General features: G+C 39.7%; 1 protein-coding gene across 1 annotated transcript in view; it reads left to right on the top strand.

Moving 5' to 3' along the window:
* Positions 1-292: 292 nt before the first annotated feature.
* The window catches only part of LOC125874000 (putative late blight resistance protein homolog R1B-16), a 5264-nt gene continuing 1907 nt past the window's right edge, over positions 293-3649 (top strand). The window contains exon 1 of the mRNA XM_049554804.1: positions 293-812. Within this exon, the coding sequence (XP_049410761.1) occupies positions 293-812 (520 nt within the window). The remainder of the gene's footprint in view (positions 813-3649) is intronic.

The raw sequence follows: 3649 nt of genomic DNA, 5'->3' as shown, positions 1-3649 counted from the left end.
TACTAAAGGAGGACCCAGAACCATCTATAATTCATCTAGAGAAAGTGCAGGAACAACTGAAAATTCGAACAACACAAATGTGTTCAGAGGAAACTCCAGTACCAGCAGGACTTCTTTGTTTTGTGATTTCTGCAGGAGAACAGGCCACACAAAAGACAGATGCTATAAGCTTCATGGATATCCACCAAATTTTAAATTCTCAAAGGGAAAAAATGTTGTCTCTGCAGCAAATGCATGTACTTCTGAGAGTGCTGGGAGTCGATGTGAAGGGGATCCTGGGTTGAACAGGCAAATGCCATTGAACTTGTCCAAAAATCAGTATGAACAACTGCTTAATCTCTTAGGATCACTGCAGGTTGAACATGGAACTACAAATAATTCAGAGAACATGCTAAGTGGAGCTGTGAACCTTGCAGGTATACTTGTTTGCTATTCCTCTATTACTGAGATAGGGGATCTTTCTTGTAAATGTGCAAAGTTAACTGATGATTCTTGGATCATAGACTCAGGAGCATCACATCACATGACCTATAATAAAACCACACTCACAAACATTCGACCACTACCATCTCCTTTCCTTATTAGTTTACCAAACGGTTACAAAGTTAAAGTAACTGAAAGTGGTGATGTTTGTTTAGGTCCAGTTTTGACTCTGCAGAAAGTGCTTTTTGTGCCTAGTTTCAAGTTCAATCTAATTTCAGTTCATTGCTTAGTGTTTCAACTCAAAGGTGTAGCAAGTTTTAACAGTGTTTCATGTTTACTGCAGGGCCCTTCTCTGAAGAGCCCTCTGGAACTTGGTAGAGCCAAGAATGGTTTGTATTTCTTGTGTTCAAAGTGTCACAACTGTTGTCCATCTCCTATTAGGACCAGGACATCTCATGCCTCTTCAAGTCATTGTCATACAATCTCTTCCTTAGTCAAATGTAATGATGTTTCAGCACCATCTACTGTAAAACAGTCATTCTCTGTCAATAAAGATGTTTGTTCTAGTTTTGATTCTCCATGTCATATCACTGATTGTTCTTCTTTTGTTGTTAAGTCTGATAACTCTCATGGAGATGAACTTTTGTGGCATGCTAGACTAGGCCATGTACCTTTTGTAAAGATGAGAGGCATCCAAGCTATACCTATTCATTTCTCACCTAGACAACCCTTTACTTGTGCCATATGACCTATGGCTAGGCAAACTAGAATGTCATTTCCAGAAAGTACAACCAACAGCACCACAGTTTTTGAGTTGCTCCATGTTGATCTATGGGGACCATACCACATTCCTACCCATGATGGTTATCATTATTTCTTGACCATGGTAGATGACTTCACTAGATCTACTTGGACACAACTGCTGAGGTGTAAAAGCAATGCCTTACAAACAATCAAAGCTTTTGTATCACTTGTGGAAAACCAATTTCAGACCAAATTGAAAATTATCAGGTCTGATAATGGTCTGGAATTCACCTCTACAGAATCCACTCATTTTTTCCAAGAGAAAGGTATAATACACCAAAAGTCTTGTCCCTACACACCTCAACAAAATGGTGTAGTTGAGAGAAAACACAAGTACCTTCTTGAAACTGCAAGAGCACTCTTATTTCAGTCCAAATTGCCTATGCCATACTGGGGAGAATGTGTCCTCACTGCCACATACATCATTAATAGATTGCCTACCAAGATTTTACAGAATAAAACCCCTGTTGACACCCAATTTTGACCCTCCCTAGCGGAGTCGCCATTTATGTTTTATTTAAAAATATATATAAAAGGAAAATGACTGAGTTTTTGAAAAACCGATTAAACTTATNTGTAACATCCGGCAATATGAAATAATTGAAGAGGATTAGAATTGGAAATTTTCATTTTTGGAAAGAATTTAAAGTTTTGGAAATTTTGGCTAAGTATGGAAAATGTGAAATTTTGGTCAACTTTGAACAGACATAAATTCTAGCTCAGGATGAGTTAGGTGGAATTCCAGTTATGGTTGCAAAGTTCGTGGAACGACCTTTCCAACGCCACCGAGTTTGCTCGATTCCGAGTTCGTATGAGGGAGTTATGACCTTTGAAAGTTGGGCAGTTGACAAGGAAATCCGTCCGGGAATCATTAAGGGCATTTTAGTCTTTTCCCTAGACAATGCTTTTGAGCTCATATTGTTGTATTAGGATGATCTTTGGATCATTTTTTTTTTGCCCCATTTTGAAAGAAAAGAGTTAGGGTTCTTGAGATTGAAGAAGAGAAGAAGGAGAAGAAGAAGAAGAGAAGAAAGAGGAGATTTGTCAAGACCATTGTGGATTTTCGTCGGGGTGATCCCTATCAAGGTATGTGAGTTTTTCGTGTGGGTTGTTCCTTTCCCTCACACACACCAAGTTTATTCTATGCTTTGAGAAAAGATTGGGAATTGTTGTTGAAGTGTCGAAGTTGTTAGTTGTTGTTGATATTGTTGTTGAGGTTGTTGAAGTTATGGTTCGTTGTGAGGCTTGATTGGGTTGTGCATTAAGTTGAAACCTATTATATGTTGAGGGGATTATGATTCTAAGAGCTATGACCCTTTAAAGGTTGATTCACCATCGATTTGCAGAAATTTCTGGGCTGTCGATCCCCATCTACGGGACTGACCTACGGACCGTAGATCGATCGACGGTCCGTACTGGTCAACCGTCGATTGGGACAGAAGTTGAGTTTGTGGGGCGTCGATCTACGGTCGCGACCTACGGTCCGTGACCTGACCTACGGACCGTAAGTCAGGACCGTAGGTCAACACTTAGTCATTTTTCTTAAAATGAATTCTGGGGAAAATCTCTGACGCGATCTACGGACCTGCAGTACGGACCGTAAGTCCATCCACGGTCCGTAGATGGCATCCGTAAGTCCCACCTGTGTCTCCAGAAATCTGAAGTCTCAGCCAAGTTTCCCCATTCTTTTTTTCACTTTCTCAAGCAAGTTCCAAAGTATTATACCTATGTGTTTATAGTTGTTTCCGACACTCCAAAGTATGTCTAAGCGTTCAAGAACCCCTCCGCAACATATGAGCGAACACCTTGAATTCATAATTCCGATTCAAGGAGAGTAAATTTCCAAGTCAAGTGAAGTTAGAAGTCAAGAAAAAGAGTATAGAGTTTCAACTCGAGTAAGAGTCTCAGTCTCAAGTTAAGTCAAGAGTTTCAAGTAAAGTAAAGAGTAAAGAGTTGAATTCGCATCTCAAAAGCTATAAGGGGACTAAGTATTCCCTAAGAGTTTATAAATGTTTTTACACATTGAGCAAAGAAAGGGAACATTGATTTCAAAAGAGCCTTTGGGCTAAGCTTCGAGTAATTATCTCAAACTAAAGGAAGAAGTTTTAAAAGCATGAGCCAAAGTATTTTTGGGAGTAGTATTGAGCACCGAATTGGGGACACGAGTTCTGATTTACTCAACTCTCCATAAGAACCATGCGCCATCATGGGATTTCTCGGATCATACTTTTTAGATGATCACGAAAGTTAAGCTAGTGGATCCACTAAGTAAAGTTAGCTTCCTATATCACGGCAAGGTATAGGATGGTCCTTGGCAACGCGAGGTAAAGCGTTGTATCATCACTAGGGCTCATAGTGGTGGTTGTCGGTTAAAGAACCTCCCACATAAGTTACTTTACTTTTATATAAGTACAGTTGAGTT

The sequence above is a fragment of the Solanum stenotomum genome, chromosome 8 (assembly GCF_019186545.1).
Source record: "Solanum stenotomum isolate F172 chromosome 8, ASM1918654v1, whole genome shotgun sequence".
Lineage (NCBI taxonomy): Eukaryota > Viridiplantae > Streptophyta > Magnoliopsida > Solanales > Solanaceae > Solanum > Solanum stenotomum.
This window is presented reverse-complemented; position numbering and strand designations above follow the sequence as displayed.